At 40.4% G+C, this 21,061-nt stretch overlaps 1 protein-coding gene across 1 annotated transcript; it reads left to right on the forward strand.

Annotated features, from left to right (window-relative positions):
* The first annotated feature begins 11,995 nt into the window (after positions 1-11,995).
* On the forward strand, positions 11,996-14,098 carry LOC116233926 (uncharacterized). The gene is made up of 2 exons (XM_031601129.2): positions 11,996-12,937; positions 13,074-14,098. Exon 2 carries the CDS (start codon positions 13,163-13,165, stop codon positions 14,012-14,014), a length of 852 nt encoding a protein of 283 aa, XP_031456989.2. The 5' UTR covers positions 11,996-12,937; positions 13,074-13,162; the 3' UTR covers positions 14,015-14,098.
* The last annotated feature ends 6,963 nt before the right edge of the window (positions 14,099-21,061 follow it).

Here is a 21,061-nt window from a genome sequence, read left to right on the forward strand (position 1 = left end):
TAGCAAAATGCAAGCAGCTACTGCTAGATAGATCCAGATCTGAGAGAAGCCCCCCAGAGCAGCACAGGAAAACCCAAAACAGATCAGTGGCTGTGAACCTCATATCACAGTCTTCTTGCTAATACAGTTTGGAAAGCACAAGTAGCCCGGGAAATTAAGAAGCAACTTAAATATCAGCAGTGGTTGCCATAGCAAGTATAATAATCATATGTAGCAAGCAGGTCACTGTGCTCTTGATCTGATCGTTACCGACAACAATTTCATCTAGTAATTCTGAAAGACATGGAAAATTGTGTCCTTAAAGAAATGTCATTAAAAATTTAGCAAGGAGGTTTTTGAAACTGAGAAGAATGGATACTAATGGTGCAGTAATTAAGTAAATCAGACACAATGACAGCTAAAGGGAAAATGACATACTTAAATGGGTAGAAAAGGAAACAAATTTCAAGTTATGATCACCCACATTTTTAATTGTTCCACTTTTCATTTATTCACCTGTGGGGAATGGATAGCAATGTGAAATGTATTTAATGGCATGATGAGAAACTGATCTCTCTCATCTCTTCCTTCACAGTAAATATGACTCCAAAATGATTTCAAACATTTTTTTCCAATAAAGAAGAACCTTTATTCAGGATGCTAAACACAGAAAGACAGATTGTAGATTCTATTATCTCTCTAGTGGGAAAAATCCTGTGCAGTGACCAAACTAAGTCTGCCTAATTGGGGTCATGATTTGGACAGTGACAGAATGGGTAGCTGAGTAGAAAATGATCTCACTGACACAGTGTTAGTGGTCCATTAGCACCACACCTACAACGGAATGAGCTCGGTTTAACAAGAGAATACATGTTCAGTGTTTGATGGGCTCCATTATAACTACTTTGAACATGCCTTACTCACTCTTCCTCATAGGCAGAGTCTCTTTTGTTCCCAGAGATGAACCATACCTTTATGAATATGTTAAGAAAGGGAAACATGCTTCACAGAAAGCATGGATGCTACAACAACATGGCACAAAACAGGATTTCAGTTGCCTCTGTGTTAAATCCTTCGTATTTAAGGTGTGTGTTCTGACATCAAGCAAACTTGAAAGAAACGTGCTCTACTTGTGCCTTCATTCATTTGGCAAATGCTTTCCAGCCTTGATAGTTTACCTCCCACTTGAATCACCCCTGTTCCTCTGCATTGTTATCAGGTTTCCTCACTGGAAAGGTATTTTAAACACAAAGAGACAGAGAATCAAAACTGCTACTCTAAGAGAATATAGTTGATTAAATGCAATGAAATAGTAGCTTGTTGTGTTGTGAATAAATGCACTATTATAGCCTCATACTCAAATTGAAATAAAAAACATCTTAACATACTTATATGTTTACTCCACATTGGCTTAACTATATTTTCTACCTTCTTAGGCTTAGTCTCAATAACTTACAAGCTATACATCAGAACTCTTCCTGTAATACAGTCATTGTATATAACAAAATCTTGAAGATATGATACAACTTCAGTCTGACTTTGAGAAATTTTGTCCTGAAGGGAGGGAAAATGAGAAGAATGGAACAGAAGAAATCTGAATGTTTTTTTTCATTTGATCTGATTTTTGTCATAATTGAAAATCTCTGAGAAAACCAATACAAGTTGTTACTATACCATATTGTAGATTTAGAAGGAAAAAGAAAAAAAAAAAGGAAAAAAAAAAGCCAAGCAAAGCCACATGTGTAATTTAATCTTCCATATACAATCTACTTAACAACCTTCAAAGTCTTCAGGAGTAAAGTCAACTTCTTGTACAACTTCCTTTGTGATTTGTGTTTGTAATCCCTAAACAAGGTTCCAGTTGAATGTTCGATTCTATTTGATGCATGTGCCCTCTAGAGAGACCAACACATTGCAAAAATAATTCCAATGAGACTTCTCTATGATGAAATACACCAGAAGATCTTCTTATCTCCTTCTCTCATTGTAAATAAGACCAAATCCACTAGGAGATGGGCTGAACTTCTTGTCTGATTCTACAGCTCTATCAGTCTGCAAGGCATATGTGCAGTACTTTATTCTCCTGTCATACTATATGCACCAAAATATCCTCCATACAAATACAGTTCAGGACGTGTGAATTTTACCCAGAAAGTTGACATGCTTGTAGAGGTTTTTGAATTTTCATCACTTTCAGCTTACAAAAGGATTAATAAAAAATAGAGTATTGATAGGATAGACTGCTAGAGTAATGAATCCAATAGAAATGAGTTAGTGTTTGTGGACCTAACAGTAGATGAGTATTACAGACTAATAGGACAATCCTATTAACACTCATGGAATACCTCTACATCGCTTATAATGGCATTTATCCCAAAGGGCAGCAGCAAACTTACTTCACATAAAGAGCCCATGATCAGTAATCTGTTTCACTGCACGAAATGATAGCTTGCTTCTCCTTCTCTATTAACATTTCAAATGGTGCTTGCTCTCTAAGACAAGAAATGTCAAAAATCAAAGGGAACTCTCAAATTTAAGGTCATGGCTAGGAAAAGATCAAGATGTGTTAATGACATAATTATGAGAGAAAATGGAGTACTACTATCTCCTTGCCAAAACACTCGGCACTACTTGCGCATGTCTGTGCATGCAGTAACTCAGCTCCCCAAAGAAGAGTCTTGTGTTCCTTTAGATGAGTGAAATGTCAGTACAGAGACAAACATTCTCCTTTTCTTTAATGTATCTATCCTGTCTGGATTATTTTTCATGCACTCGCCCAGTAATTCAAGTAGAAGTATTATAAGAAAAATACCTTAACAAGACACTTTGCCTTTTTTGTTGTATGTTGTCCTAAAATTGGCTGGATGCTTGCACTCAGAGTTGCAGTCAGTGGCACAATGCCCATGTGGAGACCAGTGACAAGTGGTCTTCCTCAGGGATCACTGCTGGGACTGGTGTTATTTAACACCTTTGTAAGCAACATGGAGAGTGGAGTCAGGTGCACTCTCAGCAGCTTTGCAGACGACACCAAGCTGAGTGGTGCAGTTGATACACTACAGGAACGGAATGCTGTTTAGAGGGACCTGGACAGGATTGAGAGGTGAGCCAATGCCAATGTCATGAAGTTCAGCAAGGCCAAGTGCAAGTCCCTGCACCTGGGTCAGGGCAATGCCAAGTAGAGACACAGGTTGGGTGGAGAATGGCTTGAGAACAGCCCTACGGAGAAGGATTTGGGGGTGCTGGTTGAAGAAAGAGTCAACACGAGCCAGCAATGTGTGCTTTTAGCCCAAAAGCCAACCATATCCTGGCTGCAGCAAGACAAGGGTGACCAGCAGGTCAACGGGGTGATTCTGCGATTCTGCCCCCCCCGGAAGTATTCAAGAGCAGTCAACCTGGTCTAGTGGGAGGTGTCCCTGCCTATAGCAGAGGAGTTAGAACTAGATAATCTTAAAGGTCCCTTCCAGCCTAAACATTCTATGATTCTATGAACTTGCTTTCATTTCTTTGGACCTTTCTTTCCTCTCATTATTCTCCATGCTCACTCTCTTCTAACTTAAAATTTAAAACAAAGAAAATATGAAAATTGTTTGACTTGCAGAAGGAAAAAATATGAATCCTGTGGATAAGATCCAGTGTTGTACATGTAGCAGAGCTTCTTCACCAGAATTGTAGATCAGGAACTCCAACCAATGCTCCACGAGCAGATTCCACACTCCACCACCTTCAACCACTTGCCTACACCACATTTGGTGAGCATACGTGGGACACACCTGGAGCAAATTTTATGATGTTCCACCGTTGCTACCATTGTTTCCAATGCATTGATACTGATATTCAACTCTGTACACAGTTTCCTGGTAGTAATTCAGCAATTTGCGTGGATGAGCTGATGGATATGCTCTTCATTTTGTGATATGACAGCTATGCATGCCCATCCAAGGATGTGGCTTGTCTTTCACACTGCTGTGGATACTGCTGAAATGTATCATCTACTGCATCACTGTACTCACATCCACTTCTTGCCTCCGTAAATGTTCAGCAAGTGACAATGAATGTCAATGGGTGCCATTTTTTCCACATGGAGGAATTCAGTTCCACACCCATGCTTCATACATGCTTCCACGCCAGACGTCATTTTGCCAGGCTACCCCTCTGCTGTCATCTGTCACACAGCAATAAAATGTAATGGGATATTGGTGGGAAGCTTCAATCTCTACTATCACACAACCAACATCAATCTGTGATGCTGTGGCCCAACATAATAAATGAGGAGGCATTACTTTTGGAGCAACCCTCATAATTAATACAACAGTTAAAGTAGAGAAAAGATTTAAAGCAATGGGTGCTTAGGCAAACACATCATGGATAGAGAATTACCATCATATAATCCTAGTTTTAAAAAACCAACTTGCAGGTTACAAAACAGATTATACCAAACAGTTAACATTGTATTTCGATATTTAATAATATGTTTGATTCAAGATATACACTGCCCGTAGAATGTGAATGCATCTGTGTGTCTGGATCAGAATGTGTTCACTTTTGATTTTATGAATATTTGAGTCAAAGGTAATATCCTAAAGGTACACTTAGTATCTACTCAAGGTAGTATCACAGAATCACAGAATGGTCAGGGTTGGAAGGGACCTCAAGAATCATGAAGCTCCAACCCCCCTTCCACATGCAGGGCCACGCCATTTAATACTAGACCAGGCTGCCCAGAGCCCCATCCAGTCTGGCCTTGAACACCTCCAGGGATGGGGCATCCACAGCCTTTCTGGGCAGCCTGTTCCAGCATCTCACCACTCTCCCTGCAAAGAACTCCCCCTTGACATCCAACCTAAATCTTCCTCAACTTAAAACCATTTCCCCTTGTCCTGCAGTTATCTACCCTTTCAAAGACTTGATTCCCCTTCTGTTTGTAGGCTCCCTTTAGGTACTGAAAGGCTGCAAGTACTACAACTAGTACTCTGTGAGTTTTTGATTTGTGAAAGAGCTGTCAAAGAGAACAAGAGACTTTTAATCTGCTTCAAATCTTGGATCTGTCAGTCCTTGTTCAAAGGCTATGGGATAAAATAAACACGCTCTTTGTTGATGATACAGTGACCAAGCTAGACTCTAGAACAAAAAAGCAGCAGAGATGAGCACTGTGAATTAGGGTGTGACAAATAATACAAACAACAGACCAGAGATTAAACTACCTCTAGTTTATAGGCCCCAAAAGAAAAAGCTTGCTTGAAGATGCCTCACATAGTTGCACATCTTTAATGGCCAGCTGTAATTAACTTTATTCTGAAAGAAATATTTTTGCTTTCAATTGACTGCATATTCTTATTTCCTTTTAGCTTCAGAAACATTTCTACTGATCATACAGTTACTCACTTTCAGAGAATGAAATTCGGTTACAACATTTATTCATATTCACCTATTGCACAGTACAGGAACCTGTACTGTGGGAAGCTATTTCCTACTGACCAGTGTCACTTACTGGTGACATCCTTTGCTTCACTTCAAAGACATGATTTCCATCCTTCAGTTTCACAACAGTCTCATCACTTCCTACAGCAAGCTACAAAGCACTATTTGAATATCTTAAGACAATGCACTAAAACTCACATTTGCTCACATTTGCTCTAGTCAGGTTTATTTAGTAATGTTCTTATGTATTATCTTTAAAGGCTTTTTTCATGCTCTTCACAGTGTGCTGCAAAAAGTTCCTTGCACTGCTGTAATGACTTGGGTTCTTCTGACTTGCCTGAGGAACTCAGAGCAGTTCTTTTTCAACATGTGCAGCTAGACACAGAAACTACGTCCTTGATTTCTGTTTGTCTAGAGAACCACATTTAGATTACATATATCTGCTGAAGAAACAATTTGATCACTAACTTGCATTTGCAGTCAGGTTAATAACCACCAAAATGCTCAGATCCTTTGTGTTGCTATAGAGAACAAGAACAAATATTAAATCTCTCCTTTAAAAACAAATGCAGATCATTTTGGAGTGCGTTGTATTACTTGGCCTCTAATTCAGTGTTATTATTTCAGATTGGAAATCAGAACGTAGAAAGATAGAGATTAACTGAGGGTATATAATGTAGATTTGAAAGACAAACCCACCTATCCCATGTCTGCAGACTCTACAACTCATAGGACAGACGTGCCTTGTAATATTAGTGATGCTTAGACAGTAATTCTTTGGGGTACACAGTCAAAAGTAACACTGCCTCGCAGCTGTGGTAATGGATGCTTCTATAACAGCCTGAAACAATGCCAACATTTTCCCCGAACAGTCCACTATACAAGTTCATTTTAGTTGGCAGAAAACCTTGAGCACAGCTCCATGGCTGTGTGACTAAGCTCCATGTTCACTGGCATGCTCTCCCTCTCCCTTCCAATTGTTCATAACAGTTTCACACAAGTTTTTTTGGGGGCTGGATATTTCACTTTTTTATTTGGTGCTGAAGCCAGTGATTTCTCAAAATTCAGATCCTGCAGCTATAAGGGAGTCCCATAGGAAAACAAACATTTCCCCACGGGGTTTTCACTAGAAACTTTTTAAGAATAACCAAGACAAGAAGAGTTTGTCATCAATGTGAAGCTGAAGACTGATCTCAAGAATTTAAGCTCCCAATTTTTGATTCAAGAAATCATTGTTAGAGGAATTATTTCACTTTCTCTCCTTTGAAATTTTAATTTTATTATACCAGTGCTACGTGTGGCTCGGAAATGAATGGCAGTGACCAATTAAAACAAGTTTTCAAACCAAAGAAAATAGGATGTTAGATTTTTACAAAATGATAATCTCTGTACTATAATGATGCCCTCATAGAGCTGCAGCACACCTTGATTATTGTCCAAAATCCCTGTTTTAGCAGGGATTAAACTGGTATTACTCATCCAGCATATATCTGCAAATGCTATAGCATTAGCTTCACTTCCCTACTCTTTGGAAAACATTCCTTCCCTCCTGATGAAGACTTGGAACATACTTAGTTCAGTCTTTGTTTTTGCTCCCCAGTTCCCACAGAAAGTCATCAGGTAATTTATACATATATATATTAGGTCCTCTGTGACAAAACAGGGCAGGCAGCCTTTTCTGTCACCATCAAATTAAGATGTTAATTAGTGTTTATCACTTCTTGCTATCAGAACACCAACAGATTAATTAAGGAAAAAACCTCAAACAGAAAGGATGGATTATTGAGTGCCTTCTTTCCCACATGTGCCCACTTATACTGCCAGCTTTTCCAGACAATGTGTTAAGACTGGGAGGATGGCTAGTAACTGGTTTTCGCTGCACTAAGAGCAGGGGAAAGAAATATTACAGGTAGAAAAGTCTCTCTTGAACAACAAATGACCCAATTTGTTCCCCCCCAGTAACTGTAGTAATTTAGTACAGCTTTGCAAATCTGTGTCATTGCTGCTACGAATTGGTTATTTTAAATGGATCCTCACTTTTCTTCACATGAGGCATTGCAAATTGACTGAAAGTAATTCTAGGTCAGGTATGCCAATTTTTGGTTTAAAGTTAAAATTATTTTTTCCAACCTCTACCTATTTTCACATTGCCTTTGTTCAGTTTAAAGTGAGTCAACATACATAATAATTCACATGGGAAGGGGTACAATACAGCATTTTGAGAGCACATAAACAATAGGTCAGATTCCTATTAGATACTCTACCAATTCTTTTATTGTGGTTCTCTGGATCTCAGCTTCTGTGTTTGTGGAACCTGGGTAGCCTTTTAACAGTCTGACCTTTCTATGAGCCACGCTTTCTCCAGATGCAAAAACTGAATATAATCCCACTTCATTCGGTATTAATAAACTGTAAACAAAATCACTGCCCATTCTTGGCCAAGTGCCTAAATTAAATAGGTCTCTTAATGTATCTATCTGTACTATAGAGCTATTTAAAAGCAATATGCCAAGTGTGATGATGATAAAAAGACCCTTTTTCATTTATTTGTTTTTAAGCTCCCAGTGAATATTTTCCTTAGCATAAGCTGTTGCCAATACAAGCCTTTGTATTTACAATAAATAACTATCTAGCTTTACAAAGGAATTAGTATTATTTGCTGAAGAAAGACTGTGAACTCCTTCTTTAGATGCTAAAATTCTAGGGGAAGTATTTATAAAGGCAGTGCTTATTTCCACACACTAGTGAATAATAACCAATGGACAACTGACACAGTGCAAATTTTTGCCGGCACTGATTCTACAGGTGCCATCACTTTTGCAAAGAATCAATTATTATTTACACAGCTGCCTATGGAATTATCTCAAGTATATTTTCCATCATCTGTGTAACAGATATTGTAAGGAAAATTGCCAAGCTTGTATCTTGCTGTATCAGGGAGAAAGAAAGGACCACACAAGTTAAGAATTACCACGAGTAGCTGACAAAAGACTAACGAGTGATGCCTTTGTTCTTTAAAGTTGCTGATTTTTCAGTCCTTCCCAATTTTAGATGTCTTAACAGAAAAACACCAGCACCAAACAATCTCTAGTCTGACAATTTAAGTTCTGGAGAACAATATCATTTCAACTTCTGTGTTAGTAACAGAGAATCTCTTTTGAAGCTCCAGAAGAGCTTCTAAAAGTGGACCTTCAGTCATTGTTCATAAGCTTTGAGTCACTGAGACAGCACATGAAGCACGCTGAAAATAGCCAAGTGCACACTGGAGATAGCCAAGATCTCTTCCTACAGTGCAGTCACGTTAAGTAATGAAATACTTATTTGCATTTTTACCCAATAAAAACCCATATAAATATAGGTGCTGATAATGTAACATTATTTATGGATAACAGCTGTCATATTTCCCAGCTGTTTCCTTGTTGCCTGCTGTAACATATGTTAATTTAAACTCTCACCAAATGTCATGGTTTGTTTGTAGCGCTCCAGCTGCAGCTTGGCACATTTTTTCTTCAGGTTTCCATTGGCGCTGGAAACGATTACATAGGCAGCCCATAACAACATAAACAAATCTTGTGTGGCTGCTGAGCTGTTCTCGTTTACTCGGATAAGTGAGAATTTGCTAGAAGAAACTAAAAATGGAGAGGAACCATCTTATTTATCTTCATTTTCTGAGGTATTTTGGATGTTGTTAGTAAATAAACTGCAGGGGACACTGGAGTCAAAGGAATCTTTATGGAAAAATGTACCATGCAGAACATTTATTATTTCCTCAACAATCATAAATTAAAATAATTTAAACTCACATCACTACATAAATCATATTCCTAATGGGAACTCAGGTGAAATTCTCATTTTGCAATGGCAATGTCAAAAATATTGACTTAAGGGAGCAGGACTAGGTCTTGTGTGACTTTACAAGCAATGAAAGGTTTTCATGCAAGATGAAGATCAAAAAAAAAAAAAAAAAAAAAAAAAACTAAATATCACAGTCTGTGCACAACTTTCTCTGCACTACAGGAAACAAACAAACAAACAAACAAATATGTAGCAATGAATCGTCTAAATTAGAAAACTGAAGGTGAAGAACAAAAAAGAGAGAGAGTAGGATTGACAGTAGTCAGACATGTTGACTTTTTTTCTCATGGGAAACTTAGGATCAGAACAAATCCCATCCACAGGCTGAAGACAAAGTCTAATGCCAATGGAAGGCTTGGATTTACTGTACGGAAGCCTGTGCCATTTCTGCTCTGCTTGCTGCCTCTTTCACAGTGGGATATTCACATTTTAGGGAGACAAGCAAATGGCAAAAACACCTTCTGCTTTCTCTTCCCCTGTGCTGCCATCCATTTTCAGAGATGATATGTAAATTGCACTAAAGGTCAGCCCTAGCAGGCAGGACAACTTTTATTGGCTTCTCAGTGTAGGATAAGGATCAATACCAAGAAATGGAACTTACACTTGTGTAAGCGTACAAATGATAAGATGATGCCAGCAAACACAATACAAATATTGAGCAATTTAAATATGAGAGTAAATGGAAGAGAAGAAAACATCAGCTGTGGTGACAAACTGACAGAGAAGCTGGCAACAAATAAAATGAATATCAAGATAGAAAATCATTCTTTTCCTTACTATTCATTTTTCCTTAAGCTCACACTGCATGACCTCTCTGCCTTTTCACCCTCCTTTCAAATCATATTTTAAATTTCCTACAGAAAAATTTATCTGCACAAGCAATGCAATGATTTAGCAAATAACTTAATGCTTTAGATGATTATGATGTAGCAGCTCTGTAGAATAGCAGAGAAAGAGAAATCCTGTGTCAATTTTATGTCAATTATACCAGAATTGAGAAATTTTCTTTAACAAACAAGAAAATCGAAGACAGTTGTTGTCTATTGTCAGAAATTGTGTCCCAATTGTCACAAGAATGTGCTAAGCTATGATTTGCCACAACTTGACATTATGTATTATAGTTCATACCTTTAGAATGGAGAAAGCTGCTCTAGGTAGAAAAAGTTTCACTTCCACAGGGACATAACTTGTCCATGTGGCTTTGTGCCTCTGCTATGGTCTCACAGATCTGCCTGTGGGACCAGCTTTGAGAAACAGCATAGGCCTGTGCTGTGTTCAGAGTCCAAATTGAAGTGTCCCCACTTTCTAACTTCACGCTGGGACATTTCTCCACTCATTAAAATATTCAGCTTATCCAAATTTTATTTTAAATAAAACCTTATATTTCCTTCTGTAAGGTTGTTTGCCTTGAATAATTCACCATTTACCAATAAACAGGAACACATCTCTCCTCTCATACAAGAGCATTTCTACAAATGCTATTGGACTCCTCTGAAGTTAAAACTTTCCTTTGGCACAGTACACAGAGACCAGAGCACTTCCCTTCCCAGCAGCACTCCTCTGTCAGAAGTTACTGCATTAGAGAAGACTTCTAGCTTGTTGGTATTCTGCCAACTGATACAAACATTCAGTTTCACCCAATTGAATGAAACTTGTTTAGTTAAGGATCATTTAACAATTTTTTTTTGAAAAGCTTGTTTTCACTACCATTTAAATGCAACAGCTTATCTCTGATAGAGTTACCGTATCTCTAACACTGACTTAATATCCAAGCACAATGATTAGAGAAATAGATATTATCGAGCAATGATTCCACAAAATGATGGTCCCAAAAAAAAACCAGCAACAAAACCAAGCAAAACCAAGCAGTTCTACACTGTGGCACAGAGTCATGTGGTAAAGCATAATAAAATTTCTCTGCAAGGACAATACACAAATTTCCTGGAGGCATGGAGACATTTTCTGACACCTTAGCCTTGGCTCTTCTTGTATGCGTAGCGGTAGAAGTGGAATGAATACAGAAGGCTTTGAATTAAATACACTGTACGAAGCTTTACTGCTGTGAAAAAGAAGATAAAATACTTGGTAGTTGTTGTGAGTTTATCTTCATCATACTTTCAAAAGCACAGCTCTAGATGGCTTGATGTTAAGATGCGCCTGCATGAAACGAAGAGGTGATCCTTAATCACCCTTTCCTTAAGTGACTACGAGCTGCATTTGAAGAATAGGCTAAAGCTATGAATTCTCTCTACTTTACCCACGCTCAAACTGTTACGTACAAATTTTCCATTAGTTAAATCAACTATTCAAGAAGTATTTGAAGATTCCTCTCTTCTAGGAGTTAGGGCTTCCAAGGCAAATCCACAGAACAGGAAGATACTACTTCCCATTTCATGTACATTTGTTTCAGCTTTAATGTTGAGCTTTGTGGTTTCTAGATTCATGTTTGCAAAAAAAGTATTACAGGTACAAGGACAAATAGAATGGAGCATTTGACTCCACTCAAAATTATAATCTTCCTAAAGATACAGTCAGTTTAATCTGAATCCAAGCATTTCATTTACTCCCAGATAAGTATTCCCTATGATACAAAGGCTTCTTTAAGGATTATGAAGGTCTAGCATTATAGGACCCTTCACCAAAAACAGGTAAAGAGGTGATAATTTGTTGATAGTCTCAGAAGTGAAATAAAAATGAAGTTATTAAAAAAAAAAAAAAAAAAAAAAGTTTTCTTCTACTCATATCCACTACAGAGGATTTAATCTGTGCTACCTTCATGGAACAAACTAAGATTTCATGTTTCTACTGAGTGCAGTGCACTCACCTGCCAAGATCATCATTCTGAAGAGGCAGAAGTAACACTCAGCCTTACACAGGCCAGATAGCCACAATGCTTGTTTCTGATCTAATTTGTTCTCCAGCAGTGTACCTCTTTCCCATCTCCCAGAGCCCAGATTCAGCACCTGTGTGAGCAACACACCAATTGAGGCTAGGGTGGCTCAAGCAAATTCACAGTCACACAGAATCACAGAATTTAGGGGTTGGAAGGGACCTCTGTACATAATTTAGTTCAACCCATTCCTAAGGCAAGTCCCACTGAGTACGTTGCACAGGAAAGCGTAGGAAACAACCTGCTGTGATATGAGCACGTGATAGAAAAAGCATGCCTGATGTAGAAATGGTCACCAATTTGCATTGCATTCAAAACAGAACAAGCAACAAAGTGTCTCTCTAAAAGATTCAGAAAATGTAAACAGTTCACAGAAGACGGATTATTGTGGAGAAAGTGAACATGCAATTTTTATTTTCCCAAAGATATCACCATTAGAAAGGAAAATCACTGCATGATGGAGGATGATGGAGGCCCAGGCTGGTGCTCAAATACATGTAGCCATGGACTGTGAGGTCACTGACCAAGGGGTTGTGACATCAGCGAGAGATGACTTTGGCCTCAGTGACCCTTATCTATAAATTCCAGTGCTGGCTGAGACCAGTGTCTACTCGTGCCTGGACTCCAGTTGAGCGTGTCTGCGAGACTTGGATCACGGAACGAGGCTTTAGTTGCATTGTGCTGTGGGACTGCTGGTAGCAGTTCTTGGCGCCATCCTACGGCATCACCGGCATTTCCCCATTTCTGCCTGGCTCAGGTAGCTGGGGCCCACAGGGTGCGCTCACAGCAGCAGAGGTGAGAATACATTGCCCCAAGGTGACCGATGGGGAGAAGGGGGTGGGGAGGTTCGCTGTTGAGGGACTGGGGCATCACAGCTTCTTGCCTTGGGAACAGAGAGCAACTATAATCTCTCTCTCTCTTTCTCTTGCAGTTTGTGACACCTTCTGTCCACTGCAGCGCCAGTGAGGAGAGCAGCTTCCTGTCCTTTGCTCTCCCCAGCCCACTGTACAGCCAGAAACCATGGAGGCGCAATTAGACTGGACCTGCCCCATCTGCGGCCACGCTCAGGATGACGTGGCCAATGTGACACCTTGTCTCCACCAGCTATGCTATGGCTGCGCGCTCTGGTGGGCAAAGAAGCAGCGAAGATGTGCCATCTGTGGGCACGGGATCAGAACCATCCGATACTCGGTGAGGTCGGATGATGATTACCTCGAGTGCCCAGCCCCGCAGCCCACAGCGCGCTCAGGTTACGGCCCGCAGGGCCAGCAGGAGCCCGCAGAGCCGGTGCTGCTGCCTCCTGAGCACAGCTTTCCTCCCGAGATCTGGGCTGCCTTTTTCCAACAACATCCAGGAGATCTCAGCCCCCTGTTCCAGTGGCTCCATCAGGAGATCAGGGGGATCTCTGCCGACAGGTGGTGGGAGATGCACGCAAGAACGAGCATCATTATGAACTTCCTGTGCAAGCACGGGCTCGACGAGGCCGTCCTGCTGCGGGAGCTGCAGCCAAGTCTCAGAGGCCTCACGGTGCGCTTCGTGAGGAGACTCGTTATCGTTGCCGCAGCCCTATATGGCCCACAGATCCGTCGGCAGCGGGGCCGCGGGGACACCGGCCCGGGTCACCCCACCGGCTCCGCGGGCCCCAGCGCCGAGCAGCTCCCCGGCGTCCCTGGCGGGGGTCCCGGGAACCCCGCCGCCGCCGCGCCCGCAGACGGGGAGCTGCAGGAGGAGCCGGGGCAGGCGGCGGCCGCGGGCCCCTCCGCCCAGGGCAGGGACCGATCCCGCAGGGGGCCCCGGGCTGCCCCAAAGAGGAAGGCCGGCAGCAGCCCGTGGGACTCACCCCTGCCCCGCAAGAGGCGGCCCCGGCGCTAGGCTGGCACCGCACCTCCGAGCAGGGAATGGCTCAGGCGGACTGGGAGGAAACATCGACCTCTCGGTCTGCTTCTGAGAGAAGATTTAAAATAAGTAAATAAATAAATAAATAAAAGTCTTTGCCTTGTCGATAGTATTTGAGGTTGCCATCCCTACTCATGATGGTTTCTCCCTTTTCTGGTCCTGAGAAAGACACACTCACCCTGCCCTCTGCTCCGGCATTTAGTTTTGGTAAGAACTGGCTATCAAAGCACACAGCCCAGCACCAATTGGATACAAAGTTGGTTTATTTTTTAAAAGTTCAGTAGGAGTGGAGCATTATAATATGACTTGTTGTCAAGATAGACATTTCCAGTTGGAAGTACCTTTTGCCACAAAGCCTGAAGTCTTGCTCCTGCACCTAAGAGCAGCCCTAAGCACAACACCTGTGCTCCCTGCATCTCTCACGTCTGTCACTGCAGAAGCTGTTTCTTGAAATTGCAAAGCGTTTTTAAGGCACCAAGCCTGCTTCTAAATTACCGTGATGAATACCTGCCAAAATCTGTAATAAACAAGGCTAAAACAGACTTTTCATCATGGAAACCGAGGTGTTGGGTCAGTGCTTCATTGAGCAAGGTAGTCTTTTTCTGCTTTTATGACCACTGTCAAATTATCCCTACAGTTTGAAGCCACGTCATTTACAGGAGACTGATCCTCCTTGTTTTACTCCTTCCTCACATGTGGTAGCTGTGAGTGCAGCCCTGTTCTGCTGGAGCTCTCACCTGTGTTCAAAGCTTTTCCCCCTCTCCCCAGGAGCCCATTTCATTGAAAGATTTTTGTTTGTTTTTGAAATAAATCATGAAGACCGTGAAGAGAGATCACGGAGATACAGGGTTAAGATGCAAAATCATTTTAAAATATTAAAATAGCCATACTGTCTCAGTTCTGAGAATCTTTATAAACAATGCTTCAATAACAGGTATACAGGAGTGAGTCATGTAAGTGACACTTCCCATCCTGCAACATCTACAGGCACTTAATGTGGGTATCTCTGTGCCAAGAAAGCTGTGCTAAAAAACCACAGCTATCCATTCCCCAGTCAATCAGTGACTGGAAAGGTTCTTTTAACAACCACCATACTAGATGGCAGAGAGCTCCATGTGGGATTTCACAGTGAAGGAAAATCTCTCATCCTGGTCTAAGAAAGAACAATCACCAGCAATCTTGCACGGCTAAACAGGGACCTGATTGAGGTTGATAAAGGACAGCAAAAGAGAGGCTAAGAAATGAGAAACCTGAAGGAAAATAAGTAGCATAATAGTAATAGCAATCAGCACGTATTAGGGGAAATATGTGCTCTCCAAGATATAAACTGAATAAGAAAACTTGGTACACAGCCTGGACTACACAGCTAACAAGTATCTGGCACAGAACATCAGAACGCTTCTGCAGAAGGTGTAAATACACACTTGTGGGTCCAAACTGCAGTACATTTATCTTTCAGCTTTCTTCACAAGAACACCTTCTCTAAGAGGGAGAAATGCTGTCATTTTCAAATATCCCTTTACAACTTGCCATAAACAAATAGAGTTTCAGGACCTATACTTCAGCCCATTTTTCCAGAAAATTCGTGTCTTGACAATATCATTTAATAAACCTGACAGCACCCAGAAGGAACTTAGCATTTTCTTTACTCTTCCTAAATTATTTGAGTTCAAAGAACTTTAATATTCATGAATCTTGTCTAGGGGTTGGTAAACAGTTAAAGGAGAAATTGCTGACAAGACATTTTAATCAACTAATCTCACAAGAACGCAAGAAATGATGCACAGATACAGGATAAAAGCAAAACAGCATGGTAGCGATGCTGTGTCCTCCTTGAGAAGAACATTTTCAGCCATTTTCCTTGTGCCATTTTGTGGGGAGTGAGCCTGAAGCAGCTGGGCATGCAGAGCTGATCCTGATCCCACACCAGCTGCTTACCCATGGCCAACTCCACAGCCACATCACAACATTAGGCAACAGCGGGACTGTTGTCTGAAATTCAACCCTACATTAAACTATAACTCAAGATTATATTTTCTTACTAAATAGAGGTCACAACCACGTGATACTTTCTTTATAGCTCTTAGGATAGTCCAGCTACATTTTGAAAGGAGATCAGCAACTTATGTCAGCTCTGAAGTCAGAAGGAGGAGGACAACTGCATCTGGCATCCAGCAAGCTGTGATATGTGGGAGTATCATAGAATCATAGAATGGCTTGGGCTGGAAGGGACCCCAAAGATCATCGAGTTCCAGTCCCCTGTCACAGGCAGGGCCACCAACTTCCAGATCTGGCACTTGACCAGGTTGCCCAGGGCCCCATCCAACATGGCCTTGAAAACCTTCAGGCATGGAACATCCACAGCCTCTCTGGGCAGCCTGTTCCAGCATCTCTGGAGCACCCTCTCTGTGAAGAACTTCCCCCTGACATCCAATCTAAACCATCTCTCCTTGGGCTTAAAAACATTCCCCCTTGTCCTATTACTGTCTATCCTTGTAAAAAGTTGATTCTGCTCCTTTTTATAATCCCCTTTTTAATACTGAAAGGCTGCAATAAGGTCTCCTTGCAGTCTTCTCCAGGCTGAACAAACCCAGCTCCCTCAGCCTGTCTTCATAGGAGAGTTGCTCCAACTCTCTCATTGCCAGACTGGCAAGATAAGATAAGGCAGGTAAATTCAGTTTTGATTTCTTTACTGGTGCCCATAGGGATACAGGTGGAAATCATAATCCACTGATTCATTAGAAAATACAGGATAACCTAGATCTGAGAAATAATTAAAAGGATAACATGTGCAAATGGATAAAGAAAATAGTGTAAAAGCTACTCCAGGCTCCAGAGGTAACTCAGTCTTTTACTTTTATAGAGAAAGATACCTCAAACACTTAGGCAAATATCCCATTATTGGCTGTAAAATTAACTGCATTGATAAGAACCCTGTGCATGACTCTGCTTTCAAGGTTTTCTAGAGAAAATGTCCTCCAGTTTTTCCCCAACAGCACTCCAATTAAAAAGCATAGAATAAAGAGTTAAATGCTGAAGTAGTGATTCATATTCCTTTGTAATTAATTATGCTAAACTGGTTATTTCTAAAACACTGTCCCCTAGTTTAGCAGCACATTCTGACTATTTATTCCAGGATTCTTTTGTGTTTTTTCTTTTAACACACTGTGTAAAACAGAGAGCTTTTGAGGACGAATTATGTAGCTCTCTGCAGAAAATACTCTTTAAAATCTTCTTCTTGGGGACACTGAACACATTTATTATCCTGGAAAAATTCAGATCCAGCATCTGTTGTCCTATGTGCTTTACTGCCTAATGATGAGCGTGCCTGTGGGATTTGTTTACAGCGTGGCATTCTGGATTTTTGTTGTTGTTGTTTATTTCACTCACAAAGAAAATAAGAGTTTGAAAAACATTATTAATATTTGACTGGAACAACTTATGAGTTTTTGACAACTTACTGATTAATTCAGGTGGTTTCCAAATTGCCCTCCTTAAAAGAATTGCAGTATTAAAAAAGATTATGGAAGAGAGGAAAAAATGAAAAAGGTAAAATATATTGTGTGTGTATATATATACACACACACACACATGCATATGTATATATATATATATATATACATACATATATATATATGTATGTATATATAAACTTATTATGTAATTTGACTGCTTTGGAACAGGAGCTCTGGCCCATTTCCTGAAGCATCTTATCTTTCTAGCTCTCACTAGGAAAAGATAAGAATAAATCCACAGAAGAAATAGATGGAATTACTAGTATCTGCAATTAATATGGTTACGTACAAAGCAGAAAAATGCATTTTCCTTGTACCTCTAGAAAGTATCAAAGCTTCTTTTGAAAATGGACAGCTTGGCACTAGAAAAACTACCTGTGCCAGCATGTAGTCGTATCAAAATTGAGCTTATCAGCCATGAGTTGCCTTTCAGGGTCCCTTCAACACTTTTAGCAGGATTTCAGTTCTTCTCAATGATTTTTCTAATAATCATTGCAAACTTAACTTATTCTTGAAACTAATTCCTTACTATTACTACAAAGTGGCTGATCATATGCTCAATAAATACTCAGACTACTAATTATCTTTTTGAAGATAATTAGCGTGCGTATTAGTATTTGGTTCTTCAAAAAGAACCAAACCATCAGAATAAAAAGAAATCAGTATGATGGCTGTCAGATGTACAACATACACAACCAGTAACTCTATCTGGATTACCAAGCATAAAGAGCACTTAGCATCTCATCCTTGCATCTTGACACTGGCAGAATGTTTGCCCAAACACACGGCAGTTGAGATAAATCTCCTGCAATAACACCTGCAATATTGCTACTAGTGAAGGCTTCGCTGGGGTTGCTGAAACACAGAAGGGGACAGATTTTAGTGCAGGTATTTGTCAGTTTGTTGATCTGCTTCAGAAGCTGTACCTGAAAGTTCTGTAATTTCTATTGGGCAATCAAGCTTGCTTATTTTTATTTTTAAAATAAAAACTAGCAATACATGCTTTTCTTTTTCCTCTCCTGTCCCCTCCGTGCATGGCAGAAGAGGCAAGTAGGAAATCCACAGCTTGGTCCCAGCTCTTGTACTGTGACAGAGTGCGAGCCAGCAAGCTGCTTAAAGCTCTTTCCAAGCAAGAGGGTGCTTGTGCAGTCCCATTGGCTTCATGTTTCATCTTTCACTAGTTTTGTGTTTTGTTTGTCTAAATCATACTGGATACCTTTCAGTAGTGGTTATGTGAAGACTACCACAATAATCCCAAGAAGAATATGCTAAACATCCTGGAAATTGAGCCAAACATCTGCAGGGAGGGAAAACCTTCAGATCACTGCAAATGAAGCCAGATACTTGAAGGCACCCAGGGCCCTAGCACACTCAGAGGCCTCCATGGTTAACCTCTGTTCCACAGCTGCAATGATTTTGGAGAAGATGACAAGATCCTGAAATTCTGAAATCAAACTGCTAAAAAATCCATAAAGGGAAAAAGTTTTAAGGAGTTCTGTGGGTTACAGTTGCCAGGGAAACCACTTTGCTGCAGCCATATGGCCAGAAAAATCTATCATCTTTGTTCTCTGGAGATAAAGAGGTATTTTAGTGCAAACAAAAAAATCTCACAAAAGTTATGCAGTAAAATATTCACACAGACCCACTTAATCACTAATGAGAGAAGAAAACTGACTTACCAAGCTGAGCTACAGAAGCCTAGCAATAACTAAAATATTCATATAGTAGATACGAATTCTGCTTTTATGTTAGTGCTTTGAAGAGAGAAACTTCCCTTGGTATCAGAACTGCTACCACAGGTGTAAACTCCAGAGACTGAAAGATGATCCCAGCACTGGGTTTAATTTTGGTCTGAGAGTACCTGTGGGTTCTCTAACACCTGACCTCACTTACATTTGAAAATACTGCACCATATTTAACTTTTCCTGCACACTGCTATAGAGGGACCCAGAATCCCTCACAACTCTGCAGAAAGAGGTGATGAACCTGGTCAGTTTGGTTCTTTGCTAATGAATAGAAATACATATGTTGCTTGACTGGACCTCTTTAATTTCAAAGGGTTTCCCATGGAACTATTTCCATCTCTGTCTATGATGAGATGTTTGGAAGGACTATTTAACTTCCTAATACTAATAACCAAACGATTGATTGAAAAGTCTTTGAAAATAAATCTGCAAACTGGTGATGATACAAATAACTTAATTTTGCTCTGACCACGGCTAATCAGTCTAATTTTTCAGTAATAGATCATCTGTACATTCAAAATACTTGCTTTCCTCTTACAGCAAAATAGGCACATTAATGATAAACCCAGTAGCTTCTGCACATTATAAACAATAGCTATTTACCTGCTGCAAACGATGCTATGTAGATATTCTAAAAAAATAAGCACAATTTAATTACATACATAGTTACAGCTCACTGTTAATCAGAGTGTCTATACTGACTTCAGTAATGTTCCTGATACACAAAGGAAAAGCCCAAGGTGAGAACCATTGTACAGAGTATCCCATGATACTGGCTCTGTCTGCATCTGTTCTCTAGGGAGCAGTAAATGAATCCTTAATGTCATCAGCACAGACACACTAGGCTTAACTGTACCAGAGACATCACAGTGCGGTCATCCCCACTCCAGCCAAGTTCCGTGTGTGCCACCGAGTCTTGGCTTTTAGAGAAAGTGATAGAAGGTATGTGGGTACCATGACGTAGACATTTGTTCCATTGACATCTGTAAGTGTTTGCAGGAATTGATGTCAGGGCTTGCAACAGAAAGCAAAGCACATTTTCTTTTCTCTTACACTTAGGAAAATATTTAATCTGAGGCAGACACTAGCCAGCTAATCGTAGCACAGGAGCCTCAAGCCACCCTGCTGTGAGGCTTCGTCAGTACACCTTAGGAGGGATGCTTGGAGCTGCAGACATCAATTCATGATGGACTGCTATGCTCTGTGTGCAGGGAAGTGTTATTCTTCATCTACATTTTCAGACAAAAAAAGAAGGTGGCTTGAAATCAGATACTCTCAAAAGGCAAAGAGCTTATAATTGAGAAAAGACTTTAGAATTAATGTTAATTTTCTATCTTTCTTAGAATGAGTTTCTTCTTTTCTAACTCATCTTTTTTAAACAATGTTCCTGGAAAGCTTCCCTCTAGGATGCTTACACATAGGCTTTGTCCCAGGGCCACAGTTGCTCCCAGTACCACTTGGCAGCTCCCAGTCAGCACCAGGGTACAGAGGCCATGAGAGCCTTCTGGGAAGAAGAACCTGGGTTCCTGTGTTTCCTACCTTCTTCTCAAGGGCCTGAACAACTGGACAGACCATTCAGTATGGTGACATTAAGAATATTTTTGCTGGATCTTAAGATTTCATCTGTAACTGAGAAAGTTTTAGAGGTTATGGTTTTCAGTACCACATGAAAAGATGCCCTGGACACACTTCATCAGGAAGCTCCTTCGTTAAATCTTTTGACAAGAATCAAAATGGGTGAGAGCAAGGGCCAGCCAAACAGC

The sequence above is a fragment of the Phasianus colchicus genome, chromosome 7 (genome assembly GCF_987193195.1).
Source record: "Phasianus colchicus chromosome 7, bPhaCol1.hap1.1, whole genome shotgun sequence".
Classification (NCBI taxonomy): domain Eukaryota; kingdom Metazoa; phylum Chordata; class Aves; order Galliformes; family Phasianidae; genus Phasianus; species Phasianus colchicus.

Excerpts from the sequence above, each read along its gene's own strand:
- LOC116233926 (XM_031601129.2), top strand. The coding sequence starts at position 13,163 with ATGGAGGCGCAATTAGACTGGACCTGCCCCATCTGCGGCCACGCTCAG.